This window comes from Euprymna scolopes, chromosome 31, assembly GCF_053919585.1.
Source record: "Euprymna scolopes isolate OS-2025 chromosome 31, ASM5391958v1, whole genome shotgun sequence".
Taxonomy (NCBI): Eukaryota; Metazoa; Mollusca; class Cephalopoda; order Sepiida; family Sepiolidae; genus Euprymna; species Euprymna scolopes.
The window spans coordinates 19335835-19358253 of record NC_136512.1 but is presented as its reverse complement, the minus strand read 5'-3'; the positions used below and the strand labels follow the sequence as shown (position 1 = coordinate 19358253).

The following is a 22419-nucleotide window of genomic DNA, read 5'->3' as shown; positions in this document are numbered from 1 at the left end:
GGGTAGTCACGTCAAGAAGGTACAAGTGCTTGTACTTCCTCAGAGCATTCACCATTAAAGTACTTGTAGAACAGGCAGAGGGATGCAACATTTTGTCGATGGGACAGAGGCTGGAGCCTAGATGATAGTTCAGGACCTATCAGATTGGCGACTCTCTTTTGAACCCTGTCCAGGAGTGAGAGACAAGCAGCAGATGCACCATCCCAAATGTGACAACAGTACTCCATAATGAGCGAATGGTGGCCTTATAGAGGTACAGGATACTTTTGAGGCATAAGTAGTTTTCTAGCACAGTAGAGAGAGCCCACCTTCTTTGCAGCAGCCTTGGCAATGCTCTCAATGTATCTATTCCAGTTCATGCTCCCTGTAAACGTTAGGCCGAGGAGTTTAAAGGAAGTACTTTCAGTTAATGTGTTCTTGGCCATTGCTATTGGTGTTAGAGAAGGTTTCTTGTAATTATTGAAGGAAACAGGACTAGTCTTGGCAGCATTGAATATGACCATCCATTTTTTGTCCCCATTCCACTACAGATTGGAGGTCATTCTCTAGTGTTTCTGCCATTTCATTAGATCTGTGTTCGTTTGTTTTCCCCTCGTGCCTGTTATAGAGAGTAGTGTCATCAGCAAATATACCCATCTCTGAAAATTTTATCAGGGAGGTCACTTATGAATATCAGGAATAATAAAGGTCTAAGGATAGACCCCTGAGGCACTCCCGCATTTATATCATATTGTTTAGATGTATGACCGTCGAGGACAACTTTGATTTTTCTGTTACTTAAGAAGGATTTAATTACATTATGTATTCTTCCAGTGGTACCATATGATCTAATTTTACTTAGAAGACCATCGTACCATGCCCTGTCAAAAGTCTTAGATATATTGAGGGCTACCGCTTTACCCCCACCCCCCACCTCGTTTTGTCTAGTGAACGGTGTATACGTTCAGAGACTACAGTTAAGATATCTGCTGTGGAACGGGCTTGCCTAAATCTATATTGTTTGTCAGTCAGGAGTTTAGCAGCTGTTAGGTGTTGGACGAGGGCTTGATTAATTAAGGACTCAAATATTTTGACGAAAAGCGGGAGGACGATAATGGGGCGATAATTTAATGGGTCAGTTCTTTCACCAGAATTCTTGAAGACCGGCACCACAGAAGCGATCGACAGTGCTGAAATAACATTTAGAAAGCTATTCTTTATATGGAGAGAGGCGTGTACTTTTAATTTTATTCTGTATTTTCATCTAACAATTTAACACAAACTTTCCTTTTTTTTTTTTTTTTTTTTTTTTTTTTTTTTTTTGCTTGAGATTACAAATAATACTTAGACATCAAAAATTCCTCTATCCGAAGAATAACATATGTTCAAAACCAACTTCATTTTTCTCATTGTTTTATACGGTCTCGAGCAATGCCGGGTAGCCCTGCTAGTCAATGAATATAAGTGAAAGTTTTTGTTTTTATGAAAAACTCCAAATGTTTATTTAAAATTTTAGTTTCACTTTTCTTGCTAGTCTCTCTCTCTTATATATATATATATATATATATATATATATATATATATATATATATATATACTTGTTTATTGTTATATAAACATGCTCACATCCCGCTGCTACAAATAGCCACTTGTTTCAATCAAACAACAGATATCATCAGGTTGCCTGATGATATCTGTTGTTTGATTGAAACAAGTGGCTATTTGTAGCAGCGGGATGTGAGCATGTTTATATAACAATAAACAAGTATTATCAGCTCTTTTTATTGAGCACTATCTAACAACCTCGTTGAATTCATTAGTCCATTACTTTTGAATATAAAAAAAAACCCGAGTATATATATATATATATATATATACCTGTATTATAAAGAAAAAGAGAATGGTGTAATAGTTATAAAATTGGTTTCATTTTCCTGCTGACTACCACCCCGCCCCTCGACCTTCTAGCTTAGTTGCTGATTGAAGTTACTTCCTTCCAGAAAACCTTGACCTTTGTGAGTCGTTTACGGTTATTTGACCTTGGTTTCTTTTTTTTTTTATTTTGACCTTTTGAAAATATTTCAATTGAAAAGGTGAAAATGTTCTAAACAAACATTTTTAACTTTTCTTTATTTTTTTGTATCCTTTCATATTTTACCTTAATTATTGACATTTGTGCTATGTGCAAATGATTGACTTTTCTCTTTTTCTCCTATTCCATTATTTATTCTCCCTATTCCATTATTTATTCTCCCTATTCCATTATTTATTCTCCCTATTCCATTATTTATTCTCCCTATTCCATTATTTATTCTCCCTATTCCATTATTTATTCTCCCTATTCCATTATTTATTCTCCCTATTCCATTATTTATTCTCCCTATTCCATTATTTATTCTCCCTATTCCATTATTTATTCTCCCTATTCCATTATTTATTCTCCCTATTCCATTATTTTTTTCTCCCTATTCCATTATTTTTTTCTCCCTATTCCATTATTTTTTTCTCCCTATTCCATTATTTTTTTCTCCCTATTCCATTATTTTTTCTCCCTATTCCATTATTTTTTCTCCCTATTCCATTATTTTTTCTCCCTATTCCATTATTTTTTTCTCCCTATTCCATTATTTTTTTCTCCCTATTCCATTATTTTTTTCTCCCTATTCCATTATTTTTTTCTCCCTATTCCATTATTTTTTCTCCCTATTCCATTATTTTTTCTCCCTATTCCATTATTTTTTCTCCCTATTCCATTATTTTTTCTCCCTATTCCATTATTTTTTCTCCCTATTCCATTATTTATTCTCCCTATTCCATTATTTATTCTCCCTATTCCATTATTTATTCTCCCTATTCCATTATTTATTCTCCCTATTCCATTATTTATTCTCCCTATTCCATTATTTATTCTCCCTATTCCATTATTTATTCTCCCTATTCCATTATTTATTCTCCCTATTCCATTATTTTTTTCTCCCTATTCCATTATTTTTTTCTCCCTATTCCATTATTTTTTCTCCCTATTCCATTATTTTTTCTCCCTATTCCATTATTTTTTTCTCCCTATTCCATTATTTTTTCTCCCTATTCCATTATTTATTCTCCCTATTCCATTATTTTTTCCTATTCGCATTTTTTTCCTATTCCCTTTTTTCCCCCCATTTCATTAATTTTTATCAAAGTCCTAGAAATTCCCAGGTTGATATCTGAAGCATGTGCGACACTAAGTTGTGCCTCATTGATCACCTAAAACTCTTTGTAGCTGTGGCTTCCTCAAATCCTAATGAGCAACATGTATAATCATATCAGAGTTCTGGCAATGAGATATACAAGTTAGAAAAGCATTTCATCAAAGGAATGAAAATTGTTAAACAATGTTTTTACTATAGGCTTTAAAAATAAAGGTACAAGATTCAATTTGAAATTTATTTATCTTCAAAGTGCACTTTGTAAAATTTATAAAAGTAAGGTATAAAAATTTAATTTAAATTGAATTTAAAAAAAAATCATTGAAAATTTTATATCTATATCATTAATTGCTAGATGAAAGATAATGTTTTTAAATTGCAACAAAATGTACATTACATAAAATAAATCCAAGGTAATTTTTTTGATTCAACATTTAACAATTTTCATGCCTTGGATGGAATACTTTTCTAACTTGTATCTTCTCTTTTTTAGATTATATTTTAAAACTCTCCTTCTCTCTATTTCAGCTTGTATTTCTCCTCACACCACAACTCATTTTTGCAACCCCCTTTTTGTATTATTACAGGTCTGAATATTCTTCCTGTTCCAGTTTATATTTCTCCTCACACCACAACTCATTTTTTTGCACACACACCCTTTTTGTAATACAGGTCTGAATGAGAAAGTCTGAATTTTTTTTTAACAAAAACTTTAAAATAACTTTTTTAGATTAAATTTTTTTAAACTTCTTTCAGAATAGAAAATCTTTAAAATTTAATAAGAAAAATATTTCATGTAGGTTTCATTAACAAATATTCAGTACATAACGAGAAAAATAGAGATAAAAATTTCAAAAGGACTGTACAATTGGTTACGGTCAATAGTAGTCCTTGCCAGCTAAAGTCTTTGTTATTCTATTATTATTTAAAATATTTTGTGTCCTGTTCTTTTGCGCGAGGACTAATATATATATATTATTATTAAGAAATATACCTTTTTTTCTTTGACAGGTGCCCCAGCCATTGACCCCGAAGGTAATGAGGTCAGTACATTTTTTTCTGCCTTTATTTGCAACTTTATATTTTTTACTACTTAGTAATGTTGGTTGATTCTAATCTATTATATGAGGTCCTGGATATGACCTTAAACTATATCCAGTGGTGAGGCCCCAGCTTGCGGGCTTTGGGGAGTGTGGAGCCACCCTTTAATTGCCATTGCTCCCAGGTCCACTCTGACCCGGAGTGGTAGTACCTGTTAGGGTCCCAACTATGGGTTAAATAGAAACCGACTTGAAAACAACAAATATATTCTATTAAAAAATTGTTCTTCAAAATCGTTGGATTCGGCATAAAATAACCTGAAAAGGGTTGATATGCCGTAAAACAAAAACAACCAACCAACAACAATCTATTATATATATTTTTTTTTTTTTTTTTTTTTTGTAAGGTGTTTGGGATGAGGTCAAGTGGCCCAATGATTCCAATGCTGTGGTTAAGGAAATTGGTAGTATTTATTTAGAATAGCAAACCGCAAATCCCTCTAAAAATATGAAACAAAATTATTTTAAATAATTACAATGGACAACAAAAATGAATGTGTGTGTGTGTGTATATATATATATACTGTATTAACAAAACCAAGACTTCAAAAAATGAATTGATAGCAACAGAAAGTGTATTTCATTTTAAGTTACAATTGTTTCAATACCAGTCAGACAATTTCAAGCATTATGCCGTTTGAAAATATTCACATAACCAGCATTTCTTCAGACCTCTTAAATAAAAAAACTCTTGACAATAGAACATTGTTTAAAGAAAATTCCCTTAACGGAAATGAAGCATGCAAAATCATTTACCCTGGAGGCATCCTCCGTCAAAAACCCATTCAAATATTAATATATCACCTAATTTTCGTATCCTTATTTAAAAACCTGTCATAAGAAGTTTCCACAAAAACCCATAGCCATTTAAAATCATTAAATAATAACATTTATTGAATTCCCAAATTAGATTTCTATATTTCTTTTTCACATAATTAATAGTATATTAATGCTCAATTATGAAATATAATTTTGTAGCTTACTTTTTAAGTCATCTCTCATTGGCTTAAAACTTATTAGTATATGAAAATTTACTGAATTATACAAACCCAGTAAAACTCCGTATATTACAAACAAGTCTATATATATATATATATATATATATATATATGAGTTCATCTTTTTTCCAGTTTTGCTGGTAATCTTTTCTATTTGCCAAGCAGTCTTCTTTTTGCTGGTAGGTTATATAGTATGGCGTCCAGTGGTTGTTGTTCAACCATATTCTCTTGCAATTTCCATCGGTACTTCCAATCATCCTCAGGAGTGGTTGTTGTTCTTTATCGAGGCTTGGGTGTATTTATAGTTAATTCTAATTAGATAGATGTAAGGTGGGTAGGGGTGAATTATTTTTAATTTTGATTTTCTTAATTTCGAATACGGTTAGTGTATTTGTCCCAATATTAAACGCAATTCGATTAATAAGTTTTATTTAATTTATTCATTAGTTTTTTAATTAGTATAGCTTCGAGTAATTTACGTCATGTGCAGTTGTTAAGATGTCTAATTTTAGTCTTGTTAGTTAAAATATTTCTTAGTTTGGATGATTGTAGACTTTAGTTGCTATTATCTGCTGAGTGGTAGGTTAATCGTTGGGAGTGTTGTTGTGGTGTGGCCGATGTATGCATTATATGAACTTTTAAAGTGGGTTCAGAGACCTTCTTAGAAGGTGCAGGTAAATGCATATGCTACATTAGTTTGGTTTAGTGTGGTGTTAGTATTATTATCGTTTTTAATTAGATTGGAAGTTTTAAATTTAGCATAGTATTAGTTTTCTCTTTTTGTTATGTTCAATGAGTTTGGTCTGCCTTTTAATTAGGTTTGTCATTTTCTTCATCTATTTTGTAGTTAATGTGTAGTTGGTTTTTATAGTATACCTTGATGGTGTCGTTTTTGTTGGTTTTTTTTTTTTTCTTTTTATGGATAGTTTAGCTTTGTGTTGGTCTACGGTTTTGTTAGGGAAATGATTGTTTATTAGGGTTTTTATGTTCTTTTGTAAAATATTTGTCGGGTTGACACTATATTGTATGTGAATCGGGTTTTGTTTTTTTTCTTTTATAAGGGCAGTTTTGTATTTCTGTGGGCATTCACTATTGTAATTTAAGAGGATTGCATTGTTAGGTTTTTTTGTATGTTGAGGTTACGTATTTAGTAGGGTTGCTAGAGTTTACGAATACATTGAGAAAAGGGATTCCAATTATTATTAATTGGAAAAAAAAGACAAACTCGGTTGTGTTTAATCAGACATGCATAAATGATTTGCTGCCTATATATATATATATATATATATATATATATATATATATATATATATATAGGAGCAAACAGTTAATAAAACATGTTAAAAAAACACTTTGAAAAAGAGTTAAAAACATATTTAATCTGAAAAGGAAACACGTGCCATTCGTTTAATCATCTCAGGGATTAAAAAAAACTAATGCTAAATGGCTGTTTCATAGCGTTAACATTTTTATCATTACTTTCCTAAAAACTCTTCAAATATATCATGTAGATTATTTATGTGAAAAGATATTCATTTCTGAACAAAAGTGTTTTGGTTTTTGACTATTTTAATGGAACCACCTTGAAATTTGTAATTATCTAAAGTGCTTTATGGTTGATGGGCATTGCTGATGTGTGTATGTATATGCATGTGGGCGTGTGCACGTTTACTAGGACGTAAATACTCTACTAGCTACAACCACTATATACGATTTCTCACACTCTCTCGCTGCCTAAATCTAAACGCAGATTCCATGAACAAAACTTTTTTCTCCCAGAATTGCCCGCCTGTGGAACACTGTTCCGCTGGCCTGCTTCCTGGTTGAATAAAACATTGTAGCTTTCATATCCAATGTAAACAAGTTCTTGTTGAGCCGTCCTCATAAAGAATCAAATTCTCTCCAATTTACACCATTAACGATTAGTAATCGTTAATAATACTACACTACCATCTTACATCCATTAACCCTTATCCTCGAGTGGCCTTTGGGTCTTGATAAGTGGTGATTAAAAAATACAAAAAAAACAAACATGCAGACTATATTTCCTGATAAAGAGTCCTTAGAGTCTGTTATGAATCGAAATATCGAATTTAATTTAATAAACAAATGTTTATTTATTGAAAGATTTTTGAATTATGACATAAATTATCTCCCTTTAACCATTTGACAAATTTGTCTCCCTTTAATAGTTGCGTTTTTAAACATAACCCGTTTTAATAAGATCGCTGAAAATATATTAAAAACTTTAGGTACCTCCACGGCGATGTGTAAAACGTCAATAGTACACATTTTAATAGTGACGTCATCATTTCGTGTGTTTGTTGGTTTTTATGGATAAGCGTTCGCGTTATAATTATTAATGGAGTTACGTTTTTTTTTTGTTTTGTTTTTTGCTATAGATAAAAAATAATATAAAACTTTTGTAAAACAAATACATTTTTATTAACGAACTACACAGATTAGAGTTAATAAAATTAAGTTTAACGTCTTCTGTTGACACATGTATTTAAAAATAATGTTCCTTACAAGCCTCCGTACATTTTTGAAAAAAAGCGCCAAACATAAGAACCAGTAACCACCCTCTATCAATTTAAATAAAATCAAAACGAATTCTTTTAAGGTTGATTTTGGATTTACAATTTTTATTATCTCAATAGTCTTATATTCTTTTATATAGGCAAGGCCAAAACTGGGGGGGCAGGTCAGTACTTTTTGACGGACCGTCTTTTTAAAAATCTACCAAAAATCAGGTAATTATCCGATCAATACGAAATTTTCAGCGATTGTTAGGAGAAGAATGAACTTTATAACAGTGTACTTATTTTTCATAAACGATATTTATATATATATATTTTTTAGCTTACAAAACCCCCCTTGTTTTGAAGTGGGAACAAATATGCTTAAAATAATCATCTGAAACTGAACAAAACATATTGTGTTGTTGTAAGGGACAGAATTATAGATTCAAAAAAAAAAAAAAAAAAAAATTGTTTGCATACCTTATTTTGACGTCTGAATATCAGAACTTCGATTGTGTTTAATTATCCCGCTTTTGAGTTTTGAAGTGTGAAATTCGGTGAATATGTTAAGTAAAATAATTAATTTAAGTTAAGCAAAACAAAAAAAAATTTTTTTTAATATTTATACGAAAAAAGCCATTTTAAAATTTTTGATAAATAAATTAACAATTTTTTTTTAGCGAGCCGAATAATACATGACCATTATTAAACAGGGCATGCTTTGAATAATCGATACAAAAAACAAAATTCGATAAATATTGTGCCCTTTGTGTTAAAAATAGCATCATTTTTTTCGATCCCGTTTGAAAACGTTTGCCGCCTTTCGACTACGGTGGACCAAACGCGCTGAAATAATTTTTTTTTATTCTGCTTTAAATTGCCCCCCCCCCCCCATTTTGGGGAGCCTGACCCCCACACACATACACATTAAAAACCAAACTCATACAAATGGTCACCCATCTGGTACTGGCCAGCCTCAGCTTAATAATACATTGAAATTTTCGTCACTGAAAAATAAGTTTTTTTTGGCTTGTTTGGTCTTCCATAGTTTTCTTATTATCAAACGAAAACGTAAACAGAGTCGATCTGAACTCTACGGCGACGCGAAATATCTGGTTACCTATATGAATAAGTGGAATTATTTGAAATTCAGGTACTTATATTATAATATTTTTGCATATTCTCTTAGAAAATCATCCTAAATCTTAGTTAGACAATAAATAAATAAATAAATTATTTCAAAAACCTTTTTTTTTAAATATTTAAATACGTTTTTTTGTGCAAGACAAAAAATGTCAATTGTTAACTTTTTGGGAAAATTTAACATTTAAAATTGAATTAAAAATAGTAGAAAAAGTTTTACATTATTCTGTTTCCTATATGATAAAATTCAGGGTTTTATCTTTCTGGAAAAAAAAAGTTACTCAGAAATAATGGATTTTAATAAATGTAATTTAGTTTTAAAAAACAACAACAACTTGATTTTGCGGCCATTTTTGGCGGTGCCTACTTTTATATGAATATATTTTTTTATTATTGGAAACCTGTTATTAAAAAAATCCATTTAAACTTCATATCGCATAATATTTGAATTTAATATCATTTAAAGCTTTTTAAAAATAATTATTTTTTAGAATTGTATTTTTTTTTTTTTTTGTTGTTGTAATTCGAATAATTATATTGCTGAGAAAAAAATTATCCAGAAAGTGTTTTTCTTTGTGTTTTATTTTTTAACATATTGAGTTTATGTCCAATTTTATTTACAGCTTTGAGGTAAGTGAAATAAATAACAGGATTATGTGTATATATATATATATATATATATATATATATAAATTACTATTTTTTTAATTATTTGATCTTTTCAGCTTTAAAAAAAATGTTGAAACTTTTATCAACCCACATTTATTTTGCTTAGTTTTCGGACCATGAAATATAGGAGGGGTAGAACACCTAAAAAAAATATATTTCCGCTAATATATTTATCGAAACCTACTTTTAATATGTAAGTTTATTTAATAATGATTGAATATCGAAAATTTCAGGAAAATATGATTATTTGATTTTTGCTAGATTTTTAAAACATGGGTGTGTGAACGGCTTAACAAACATCATTACATAGGAACATTGTTTTAAAGCGTTGATAATGTAAACACGTTTTTTGTCTCGCATTTTTATTATTTTTGTATGCTGTAAAAAATGTTAAAAAACATTAGCAGTTTATTCGGAGCTTTTTCTATTAAATGGTAAAAAAAGTTAGGATGATAATATTAAATTACAATTACATCATGTTACATCTAGGGGGGGGGGTTAAAACTGTGGCGAGCATTGGAGATACCTAAAAGACTTAAACAAATGACAATTTAGTTATAAATATATGAAAGATAAAATATATTAAAAATGAAATAAATAATAAGTCGTTGAGCATAAGGAAAAATCCCTGTATTAAGTTTTAATAATATAATACATTTTAAAACAAATAAAATTAATTTTCAATTTCTGAAAATTTGCTAACTTTTTAGGATAGCCATGATTTTTTTTTTTTTTTTTTTTTTTTTTTTTAACAAAGAAATCGCCACTTATCAAGGCCCAGAGGCCACTCGAGGATAAGGGTTAAAGAGTGTACATTGGTCAAAAGGGCAATATCATTGTAATCGTTAGAAGTGTAAATTTGGTAAATTGGATTAATTAAGGGGAACGGCTCATCAAGAACTTGTTTACATTGGACTTGAAGACAGCCATATTGTAGGGCAACTGGAAAGCAGGTAAACGCAAGACAGTTCCACAGGTGTGGTAGATATCTCACTGCTGATGCTATTCTCTATCTATATAAGAGCCAGGTACGTCCAAGGATGGAATACTGTTGCCACATCTGGGCAGGAGCTGTTAGAAAGGACTTGGCCTGCCTTGATAGAGTTCAAAATAGACTTCGTAGCCTCGTAGGAGATGTCCTTTTCTCTTCCTTGCAACCTTTATCTCACAGAAGAGATGTTGCGAGTTTGTCTCTGATGTATCGTTATTTTCATGGAAAGTGTTCGAATGAGCTTCAATCTATGGTCCCCCCTCGCCAAACTTTCACAAGAAACACTCGTCTAGCTGTAAACACTATCAATAATTCCCCCCACTCTTTATCTGTGCCTAAACCTAAACGTAGATTCCATGAACAAAGCTTTTTTCTTAGAACTGCACGCCTGTGAAATTGTCTTCCGTTTTCCTGCTTTCCGGCTGACTACAATATGGTTGTCCTCAAGTCTAACGTAAATAAGTTCTTGATGAGCCGTTCCATATAAGTTATCAACTTTACCAAATTTTCATTACTAATGATTACTATAATGTCCAATTTCTACTGTACACTCTTTAACCCTTATCCTTGAGTGGCCTCTTGGCCTTGATAATGTGGTGATGCCTATGTAAAAAAAAAAAAAAAAAAAAAAAAGATCTAAGAAAGAAGCTTTGTTCATGGAATCTACATTTAGGTTTAGGCACAGATAAAGAGTGGGGGGAATTATTGATAGTGGTTACAGTCAAACGAGTGTTTCTCGTGAATGTTTGGTGAGACGGGGACCATAGATATGCACGTTTTGAAAGTCTAACACATTTGACGAATGAAGATTTCTTCAAAATATGGATTACGCATCTGACCACGCAAGCAAGAACACAACATTTAAAAATAAATATTAAAAAATATGCACACATTTTGTATTAATAAAGGTTGATCTGCATAGCTTCTTCCACCATTATATGTTCATTTGTTTCATATCTATATATTTATCTATCTATCTATCTATCTATCTATCTATCTATATATATATATATATATATACTAGCAAAAGTACCCGTCGTGGGTTCAAAAACAGCCTACAGAGAATGGACTCTGATTTATTAAAGTATGATAGGTTATGGAAAGGAAGGGTTGTAAAGAGATATCTTCGAATTTGGGGGTTTCAAAACCAAAGCAAAATATGATGAAAGTAAAAATAAAATAGATAAACCCCATAATTTATTATACCATACCTGTTCACACTGAAACACTTATCACAATATTCTGTGGATCTACATTAAAAAACCTTGTTAAACTTTGTGACATATTTCCATTCTATGGAGGTCAGGTGTGAACGAACACCCCATAATTTTATTATACCATATTTCTTCCAACTGAAACATAATTATCAAAGTATACTTACGCAGATAGATATGAAAAGTTTTTATTAAAGTTTGTGCCTATTTCCATTCTATGGAGGCCAGGCGTGAACGCAGACCCCACAATTTTATTATACCATCCCTATTTAAGTAAAAACATACTTATCAAAGTATTATTATGTACATCTATATCAAAAACACTTGTAAACGTTTTTTTTTTTTTTAATTTTTAAATTTATTTCCATACTTTGTGGACCAGGCGTGAACGCAGACCCCACAATTTTAATGAACCACAGTTCTGCCAGATCAAACATACCCATTCCTGTGTCTCGATACATCTTCTATCATTATATGTACCTATTTACTATGCCTCCCCACGGGACAGAGTTAGACACCAGGGTCGTTTTTTAACGTGGAGAAAAGGTACAAAAATAAAAATTGTCTCAGTCGTGAAGGATTTCTCCTCCACCGAAAGAGAACAATTATATGTAATCAGCTTTTTAAAATAGTCAACCATATAGGAGCCTATTCGTGACCAGACACACACGCACACACATTCAGCTTTATATTATAGATATATATATATACATATATATAATGTGTGTGTGTCAATCAAAAACTGAAATTGACAAGCTAAAATCATGGTCTTCAAGGCAGTAGTACTCTCCCCACTCCTTTACGCTTGTGAAACAAGGACATTGTACAGAAGCGATACAAAAACACTTGGAACGCTTCGAGCAACACAAGCCAAGGCAAATTTTGCATATCACCAGAGAGAGCCATACCACTATCTTCGAAGTACTGGACAGGACTAAAATAACCAGTGTTGAGGCAACCATCATTCACCGTCGCCTCCGTTTGGCAGGCCACATTATCAAGATGGATCTTTCCAGGCTGCCAAAAAAAATACTATATGGTGAGCTCGCCAATGGGATTCGATCACGAGGAGCACCTAAACTGTGTTATAAAGACCAATTAAAGTGCACCCTGGCATGGATTAACATCGACCCTTCGTGGGAACAGGCTGCCAGGGATCGGACAAAATGGAAGCGCCTTGCACGCAAAGGTACCATGGACTTTGAGGAGAAAAGAAGACAATATGAAAAGGCTAGGAGAAAAAGGATAGAGGGAGAACAGCTCTGTCCCCCTCCTATACTCCCTATCAAATACTACCCACAACTCTTCTATCACTGGTTCGGCCTTGCAAGCCATGTAAAATCCTAGAAGATGAGGCAGATGATGGACCCGATATAGGGACACAAGTGACTGCTGCCGATATGTCAATCAAAGTGAAGATCTTCAATGAATATATATTACCTATGATGATCTATGGTAGTGAAATATGGACCGTGACAGCTCGCCAAAGTGAAATCTTGGCAGTGGCACAAAGGAAGATGGAGAGGATAATGTTGGGCATCACTCTATAAGATAGAAAGACAAACATCTGGATCTACCAACAAATAAGAGTTATTGACATCAATACTGCTATCAAGGCATCCAGATGGGTAGGGCACATACATGACAACAGATGGTCCATCAGGTCAACGGAATGGACACCTCGTGAACATAAGAGGTCAAAGAGAAGACCAAGAACGAGATGGAGGAACGACCTGATAAAACACGAGTCCCACGTGGCAGCGGAGAACTTGGGACAGAGATAGATGGCTAAAGTCCAGGGAGGGGTTCCTCATCGAGTCATAAAATCCTTATATATATATATATATATATATATATATATATATATATATATATATATATATATATATGTAAGTGTGTAGCAATACACATAAAAAATTAAAATTGCTTAAAATATCTCAATGGCATACATAGAAAAAGTTTGATCTAAGAAAGACTCTTTTCAAATTTTTTAAATCCAATTAAAATTAAGGAAGTTATGACCATTTTTGTGCCTTACACGTTTGGATATTTTTCCCTTTTTAATCCCATATGCTTTTCGTCACATTTTTTACACTACTTTTCCAGTAAAAATGCTATATCTTCATTAAAACACAAGATTAAAACAATGGAATTTGCCGTAGAAGTCCAGGGAGGGGTTCCTCATTGAGTCATAAAACCTTTATTTATATATATAAATATGTGTGTTTGTGTATATATATATATATATATATATATATATATATATATATATATATATATAATATATATGTGTGTGCACATATATTGGATAAATAAAGATGAAGCTGCAATCATAAAAAAAAAATTCACCTTTGAAACAGAACAATCGTTTAATACCATTTCTAGACACTTACTATCCTTCAAAATTCACCGCAAAACAACACACAAAAATTATTACGGTGCTTAATAGCTATAGTCGACAAATGGATTTTTTTGAATATCAAGTTTTAAACAAAAACAATTATCGATGCCTTCGTTTAGTCTCAAAAGACAAAAGAAACCCTTTGTAGAAGCAGCTGCACGTGTAATTGTGAGGCAAGGGTTGTGCAATCTCCAACCACACCTCTCCTGAATCTGCATTATTTGAGTCCAGTGGCAAGGAGAAGTCCAGGACGACTTGAAACAATGCCGAGATAAGCAGAGAGCACATACAGCACCTGAAAGTTTCAAATGGTCACTCATTTAGTACTGACCAGGTTCAATATTGCTTAACTTTGGTAATCCAGCAGGATCCTATGTGTCAACATAATTATGCCGTAAACAATATTACGTACTTAATTCTCATATCGAAAATAATGTATTCAAAAATTATGGAAATTTATAGAACAGCTATTGTTTTTAAAAAAAAACAAGTCTATCACTATAGAGAAATATTGCAGCCAGGTCACAAGTAATCTAAAATATTCATTTTAGTTGTCTTATTTGCATAGCCTCCTATTGTCTACTTTATAACATCGAAAAAAAAATGCAATTTTACCCAATTTTTCAGAAAAATTACTTTTAATGGTGAACAACTTTCTATTCTATGAGTTTTCGTAAGTTTTGGATATAATACTATTTTCAGCATGATCATTAAGTACGTAATATTGTTTTTGATCAAAACGACATCCTTAGAAAATCAAAATTGCCCGGTCGTAAAATACGTTTAAGTATGATGTTTTAATTTGTCTTGATTTTGTGTATATTATTAGAGAATCATGATTTCAAAAGTAAAAAAAAAAAAAGTTTTAAGGATGAGAGTTCATATAGAAATATTGTTTTAATTAGAATAAATTTGAAATATTTGATGCGTATTTTTTTCAAATTAAAACGTTTCTATATGAACTCTTATTCTTTGACGTTATTCTCTCATTGCCCACGCACAGTTCAAACATTTCAAAATACAACTGCTAGAAACAACGAGCGGCTTTTTTATAAACTGACTTCTTCACCAAATTTACAACATGGCAAGGAAGAAGAAAAGAAAAAAAAAAACAACACACTGAAGATGGAGTATACCTCTGAAATATATTTTTGATAAATTTTAAATAAGTAAAATGTTTGTTTATTTTCCTAATTTTACGTTGTGATTTGGCTTTCAAGTGCACTTGATGTGTATTTTATTAAAAAAAAAAAAGTATTTTGGTGCCATCAGCTAAAACTGAAACTGTAGCATTCAAATCTGGTGATGTTATTACTGTATCAACGTGACACACACATGAATTGATTAAAATTAAACTAAGATGAATATACAAAATGTATAATAATTTTTTCAATTTTGACCCATTTTTTTTTTTTTTTACTCCTTAAAAACTACTTAAACTGGTTAAAGACCCATAAAAGTCTGCAAAAAATTCAATCATTTGAGGCCGCTAGTGCCGCTCTGTGACCTTGATCAATTGATGATCCCTTTAAGAACATCTGTCCTATCGTTTGTTCATATAAATAAAACTATACAGTGATGCAGGAAATTAATTGACCTACAGACAAAATAATTTTCTAACAAAGTACTTTTGTTTTTCTTAAAAGTTTTAAAGATTTTAAAGAAACTTCCAAGACTTATATATTGTTTTCTTGTGACCTTATCTATTATTTTAATGGTTTCCATATTGTATTAAATTTTATGCTAAATCTGCCTGGTAGGTGATCGGCACCGTTTCTTCGAGTTGTCTTACTCTACCATTCTTCTGTCTGTAATTTTTACTTCATTCCATTATGGGGTTATAGTTTCTCTTTTGCCTCCAAAAAAAAAATTCACTAATGAAATATAAAATAAAACCAGATTTTACCTTCTCTTACTAACGACCGTTTTCTTTCTTTCCAGATCAAAGATGAATTTTCAGACAGTAAGTTTTTCATTAGTTTTGTTTTATTTAATTTGTAAATTTAAAACCTTGTTTATAATAAATATATATATATATATATATATATATATATATATATATAATTTTTTCTTTTCTAAAATTAAGACATTTTTTGGTGCTTGTTAAGATAGTCAACAGATCGATTTTTTTTAAATGTCTTTTTAAACAAAAACAATATTATGTGCATAATTGTCATGTCAAAAATAGTAATATATAAAGAAAAATATGAAAATTCATTAAGTAGAACAACTAATAGTTTTTTGTAAAAAAAATTAATAAAAAAATCCCTATAAGCAATAATTATGAACAAATAACCTAAAATATTTGTTTCGAGTTATGTCCTCTACTTAATAATGTCTAAAAAAAAATGGAATTTTACCCAATTTTCCATAAAAATTACTTTTAACTAGAAGTAACTTTCTACTCAAAATTTCATAATTTTGGGATATATTATTTTCAACATGACAGTTAAGCATGTAATGTTTTTTTTTTTTTGTTTTGCACATATTTTTTTAAAATTGATTTGTCAACTCTATCTTAACAATCAACTATTTTTTTTTTCTTATAAGATTAAAACAAAATATATTGTTTTTTCACATTCTTTACATGATGTAATATATTTTGAAAATAACTTCTTACTTGTGACAGTTTTTGTTACAGTCTTTATTTTAATAAATTCCTTAATATTTTTAAATGGTGACATATTCTGCTTTCTAACAAAAAATATAATCAGTTCATGTTCGGAATAACGAAAATTGAAATTTGAAAAATTGAATTTCAACTAAAATAAATTTTTAGACATAAATTTAAAAATATCGAATAGATTTTTTTTATTTCCTTCCTTTTTCCTCTTTTTCCTTGTCTTTTTTCCTTTTTCCTCTTTTTCCTTTTTCTTTCTCTTTTCCTCTTATTTTTCCTTTTCTTTCTCTTTTCCTCTTTTATTTTTCCTTTTTCCTCTTTTCCTCTTTTATTTTTCCTTTTTCCTCTTTTCCTTTTTATTTTTCCTTTTTCCTCTTTTCCTTTTTATTTTTCCTTTTTCCTCTTTTTCCTTTTCTTTTTCTTTTTTCCTCTTTTTCCTTTTTTCTTTTTTCCTCTTTTTCCTTTTTTCTTTTTTCCTCTTTTTCCTTTTTTCTTTTTTCCTCTTTTTCCTTTTCTTTTTTCCTTTTTTTCCTTTTCTTTTTTTTCCTCTTTTTCCTTTTCTTTTTTTTTCCTCTTTTTCCTTTTCTTTTTCTTTTTTCCTCTTTTTCCTTTTCTTTTTCTTTTTTCCTCTTTTTCTTTTTCTTTTTTCCTCTTTTTCCTCTTTTTCTTTTTTCCTCTTTTTCCTTTTCTTTTTCCTTTCTTTCTCTTCCTCTTTTATTTTTTCTTTTCCTCTTTTTTCTTTTCCTCTTTTTTCTTTTCCTCTTTTTTCTTTTCCTCTTTTTTCTTTTCCTCTTTTTTCTTTTTCTCTTTTTCCTTTTCTTTTTCCTTTTTCTTTCTCTTTTCCTCTTTTCTTTTTCCTTTTTCTTTCTCGTTTCCTTTTTTCCTTTTTCCTCTTTTTCCTTTTCTTTTTCCTTTTTCTTTCTCTTTTACTCTTTTCTTTTTCCTTTTTCTTTCTTTTTTACTCTTTTCTTTTTCCTTTTTCTTTCTCTTTTCCTCTTATTTTTCCTTTTCCTTTCTTTTTCCTCTTTTTCCTTTTCTTTTTCCTTTTTCCTCTTTTTCCTTTTCTTTTTCTTTTTTCCTCTTTTCCTCTTTTATTTTTCCTTTTCCTCTTTCCGTTTCCTTTTTCTCATTATATTATTTTTTTATTTATATATCTCCTAGAAAATTATTTTTTTTTATCATGACAAGCATAATGTATTGTTTTAACCAGCTTCTGTAATTTTTTCTTTTTTTTTTTTTTCTTCAGTGTCCATTTTCCAGGCCTACCTAAAACGTGCCATGAAAGAATTCCGTCAATACAAACAGGTAAGACGGATTCAATGAAAATGTTCCAGGTGTTTCCTGAATTTCTAGATTTCAGATTTTTACATAAAGTAAAGCAGACAAAGGTGAAAGAGATCTCGACAAAGTCAACTAAAATAACGATTCAACTAGCACAACACTTGAAAAAGAAAAAGAGTCACTTTACTAATTACTAGCAGGTAATCCAGCATTACCCAGTCATAAAATGTGTAAATATATTTTAATTCATGCAGATTTCGTATTTAATATTATGGAGCCAGTTTTCTGTTATTTAGTGTTTTAGCTTTCGTTGTTCCCCCCCCCCCAGACGGATTAAAAAAAAAAGTTAAAAATTACACAACTTGATACAAAAAATGTGATTGCAAGCTCAAAAGTTAATCGATTTACTCCTGCCAAAGTCAACTTTTTTTTTTCCATTTTGACCCCTTGGCAGCTATGTTTACCAGCTAAAAGCCAAATAAGAAAAAAATCTTCCTGAGGTCCAAATAAGCTATATATCAAGTTTCAAAGTTTCAAATCTATATTCAAAGAGGAGTTTTCTAGAGAAGTTTCGCACACAGACAAGGTCACTTATACACATATATAAACATGCTAGAACATTCTCGTCCTAAATTCTACACAATTATGCAGAATGTAGAAACTATGCACGAACAGAATTCAAGGTAATAGTGAAATTAAACCAATCATCTAATAAAAAGCAATAAAAAAAAAAGTGCTCGATTTTTCAAAGGAATATGCAAATTTCTTAACCTTCTTGAAATTGTTTGCATATCCATGACTGAGAATATTAAAAAGTTTATTTTAATAATTTTTAAATAGAAAATGTAGGGCATTTTTTTTTTTTTTATCAATTTATTTGCAGAATATTATCCTCATTTTTTATTGTTGTTTTCTGACGTATCGGCCAACTATTCCTCTGGTCTTCATCAGGTTGTTAACTGCGACAGGATAGGAATGCTGGATCTTCAACTGTATCTTCAGTAATTACTGGCTTCCATAGTTGTTGACGACAACTACAAAAGATGAGGATAATAGTTCGTAAATAAATAAAATAAAATAAAAAAAATATACAAATTACTTATCGCCAAAGAATTCCAATAATTAAATAATCTAGAAAATATAAGGTTTTAATATGCCAGAGTGAGAAAAAAAAAATCAGTTTTACAAGTACATGGATTCTTAGTACTTGTATAGTTTAATAAAGACATTCAAAAATGAAAATATAGAAAAAAAAGTTATATTGTACGTATTCGTTTTGGACTGAAGATCTCCGAAAAAAATTTCGTTTAATTTGATCAAGTAGGTTTTTTTTGTTGTTGTTTTTTTTTTTTTTACAGCTGAAAAACACGTTCTTATGAGAGCGCGTTGAAGTCGGCCATTATGGAATTTGTTGAACACGCCACAGGGAGATAACTCCAGTTAAAGCGCTGACACCCCCTCCCCATCTTTAATACTAGCTTTTCTTCCTAAAAATCAAACCTTTTGCTCGGTATCATAGCAAATTATGTTTTCGCTGTAAAAAAAAAAAATACTTGATGAAATTAAGTGAAATTTTTTTTTTGGAGAACTTCGTTGCATAACGGATACGTGCAATTTAACCTTTTTTCGATATTTTCATTTTTTAATGTCTTGATTAAACTGTACAAGTACCGGATTATTTTTTTACTAATTTTTCTTGATTTGCTTCCTGAGTTTTTTTGTTTTTTTTTATTTATTTAATGTGTTATATTTCTGAAATGCTGTTCATGTTAGAATTTTCCCATTTCATTATTATCTCCCTTGTTTGTTACGTAATGTTTATGGTTTTAACTTGAGCCAAAAACTTAATTTGAATAAATTTATTGATTTTTTTTTTTTTTTTTTTTTTTTTTTTTTTTTTTTTTTTTTTTTTTTATAAATGGGAAAACAGAAAGAAAAACGATGGATCAGTAAAAAAAAAAAAAAAAAAGGTGGTGGTGGGGGGATGATGAAAACATGTATATACTGTGTAAGCAAAAACAAGGTGTTGGTGGCAACAAAAAGTGTATTTCAATTTACGTTACGATTGTTTCCGTGTCCAGTTCAACAATTTCAAGCATTATGTCGTTTGAAAATTTTCAAAACCAGCATTTCTTCAGACTTTATGAATAAGCACACTTTTGGCAATGGAGCATTTTTTTGAAGAGAAGGAAGGAAGGGGAAATCCCTAGCTAGAAAGGCATGCGAGAAACATCTACCTTTGTTGTGGTTACATATATATATATATGTATGTATAAATTTGATAAAAAAAAACATTATTTTTGCACCAACCTTATAAAATAACAATTCGCAGCTAGCACAAAACTTGAAACAGAAAAGGTCACTTTATTAATTTGAAGTTATTTTATAGTTTCAACATAAATAATCTTCATTTTTAATTTGTCATATTATGTACTGGTTTCACATAATGTTACTGGTTCCGTAATTCGCCAAGGTCATAGGGGCACTGCATGGTGACTGAACGATGGACGAGCTGGCTCCACTTGGTGCAGTTGTGGTCAAGTGCTTGGGTAACATTAACGTTTTTCACATTACTTTTAAACTTCTGCAGGTTAGTATGGAAGTCCTATAGAAGGAACTGTAAGAGTAGAAGGCTTTCCAGTATCTGACCCGACCTCAACAATAAAGGGGTGGGGTTTTTACTGCTTGTCAGGGAACATGTACATTGAGGGGACACAAGTATTAGGAGTTCAGCAGAGCACTTTTCATTAAAGTACTTGTAAGATAGGCACAGGGATGCGGTAATGGGGCTGGTGTTTGTGGCTACTAAATTAAAATTTAAACAAAAATGTTTTTTTTGGGGGGGAGTGTTTTTTGTTTTTGTTGTTTGTTTTTGTTTGTTTTTTTGTTTGTTTTTTGTTTTTTTCTGAACTTAAAAAAAATTGGTATTCCAACTTTTTTTAAACTATTGTTCTCATCTTGAATGTTATTTTCACGGTTCAGTTGATGTAACCTCAAACCTTTTTCACGTGTATCTTGTCAAATACAAGGAGTCTTTCTGTCGTGCTTATTGTCAGGCAACATTCAAATACGCAATTGGGAATTTATTAGGATTTCTACCCAATCCTAGCTGATGGAACGAGAGCATACTACCTCCATGGATTAAATAAAGGGTTCCGTCAGAAATTCCGTGCAGATTCCAGAGTTCAACAAGATAAACGTGAAGAAGGTTGGAGGTTGCATCGACTGAAATGTTGTGGAAAGAACAACAAAGATGAAAATGGTTGTCCGAATAATCAGAATATGAATGATCAATCCTCATCTAAATAATTCTTTACAAAATTAAAATTGCTTTTCTAAAACCATTGTAGTGTCCACCTTACAGATAATAATGAACTCGTTCACTTCTTATAAAGACCGGAAGAATACAGAGTGGAACGATAAAATTGTCGCCATAGAAAAGACATGATTCCATTTCCGTTTGATGAAAACCGGTTTTATGTTTTGTTGTAGACCATCTACTAGTTGGCCAGTTGTGTACAAATCTCAATAGCGATAGACTTCTATCCGGTAATTCCACCTCAAATCATCCAGACCATGACACCCTTACCTCTCAGATTTTTTCCAAACTTTCACCATATGTTGGTATATCATAAAAACTAGGGAATCCTGAAAATTTGAGCTTTTAACTCTAAGCAGTTCCGGAAATATCGCAATTTTGGTATTTTACATATATCGCATAGAGGCGCAAATTCGCGAAATTATGAAATTACGTTTTGGGGCATGAATCAATTTCTAGACTAGGTGGAACCTTGAAAATTTGCATGGACAAGGTTTTCCACGCGAGGAATCAAAAAAAATCACGTTTAAAACCTCTGAAAATGAACTGTTTGTGAGTTATTGAACTTTTAAGCCAAGATTTGGGTATTGGTCTAAGGCGACCCCAAAAAAACATGTGGCAATATTGGAAATTGAATTTTTTTTGTTCCTAGACAATCTTGATAGTCTGAACTTAAGTTCCTGCAAAAAAAGTATTTGGTTCTTTCCTCGTTAGCTCACAATCGCTGGATTGTCACAAATAACAATGGTGATGAAACAAAAGGTTTCCGGCCACGGTTATTGTCTTTGGTGTCGTTTCAAGTGAGGGCCACATTATGCCACTTCATATCTTCAACGTTGGCTTGAAAGTCAACACCAAAGTTTACCTGGATGTGCTGAAGAGTGTGGTAATCCCCTGGTGCAATCGGGTGGCTGCTGGCACATTCTTGGTGTGGGAGCAGGACTCGATGCCGGCCCACAAGTCCGTAAAGCTCAGCTTGGCTTTAGGAGGAGTG

General features: G+C 31.2%; 1 protein-coding gene across 1 annotated transcript in view; it reads left to right on the top strand.

Moving 5' to 3' along the window:
- LOC145255664 (mitochondrial import inner membrane translocase subunit TIM50-like) overlaps positions 1-22419 on the top strand; it is a 130779-nt gene that overhangs the window by 57922 nt on the left and 50438 nt on the right. The window contains exons 3-5 of the mRNA XM_080114221.1: positions 4179-4210; positions 16147-16168; positions 18072-18130. Coding sequence (XP_079970347.1) covers positions 4179-4210; positions 16147-16168; positions 18072-18130 — 113 coding nt within the window. The remainder of the gene's footprint in view (positions 1-4178; positions 4211-16146; positions 16169-18071; positions 18131-22419) is intronic.